General features: G+C 42.6%; 1 protein-coding gene across 1 annotated transcript in view; it reads left to right on the top strand.

Moving 5' to 3' along the window:
• The first annotated feature begins 353 nt into the window (after nt 1-353).
• LOC310737968 (uncharacterized protein) overlaps nt 354-943 on the top strand; it is a 1,626-nt gene continuing 1,036 nt past the window's right edge. The window contains exon 1 of the mRNA XM_083562782.1: nt 354-943. This exon is cut by the window's right edge and continues 1,036 nt beyond it. Coding sequence (XP_083418908.1) covers nt 801-943 — 143 coding nt within the window. The 5' untranslated portion in view covers nt 354-800.

Below are 943 nucleotides of genomic sequence, written 5' to 3' on the forward strand. Positions count from 1 at the left end.
AACTGAACTATCCCTTCAACCAATTGCTCACTATACTCCCACTAATATATTGTTATTATATATGTGATAAAATTAATTATTAAATAATTGAAAAAGGTATAATATTAATAATATGCACGTTATTGCGCGTGACAATTTTCACCACTGAGTGATGTCCAGCAGCGGTGGTGCATTTCATGGATATTTCCTCTAGATGGCGCTCTGGGAATGCACAGAATATTACAGCTTTCTATGGGATTAATTTGGGTGCGCAAAATCTTGGACAAAATCGAAATCCATGAATGATTCTCTGAGATATCAGTCAAGCCTTTAATTCGGTGTGGATTTTTAATTATAGACATCAGACATGATTTAAGACTGCGCATGCGTTTTTCAGACTTTTATTATAGTTCATTGGAAAACATTATATCAGATGTTTAAGTGTTTACATACCACGGGATGTGACGAAGGTAAACAAAAATAGCCTCGCGTGCACCAAACATCAGCTCATGCGTGCGTTTATTCTTCCTCTACCTCCTTCTCCTCCATCAGGAGATCCAGTCCGCCTCTCAGGGGAAGAATACATCTGCTGAAGGAGCTGCTTTCATCTTATCTCATGTGACATCACACATCCATGAATCTTAGCGGAACATAAGCATCAGCGTGTTCCTCCAGCATCCATCAGAGCGCACAGCAGACTGGAGGATGATGGACATGTCGGGAATGACTCGAGGTGTTCGGGATGAAAGTGAGACAGATTTAGGAGGCTGGGAGTAAGCAATAAGGGGAGACAGAGAGAAAGAAAGAGGAGGTTGCTGATAATGAAGGACCGGGGTTGTTTTATGGATGAACGAGGCAAACCAGCCACCTTCACCGGAGACAAGAAAGCGAAAATGGCCGCGAGGACCAACAAGCATTGGGTCAGACTGGCCACCGTGTTCGCTTACGTTCTGTCCGTATCTCT

Source organism: Silurus aristotelis (assembly GCF_946808225.1).
Source record: "Silurus aristotelis genome assembly, chromosome: 15".
Taxonomy (NCBI): Eukaryota; Metazoa; Chordata; class Actinopteri; order Siluriformes; family Siluridae; genus Silurus; species Silurus aristotelis.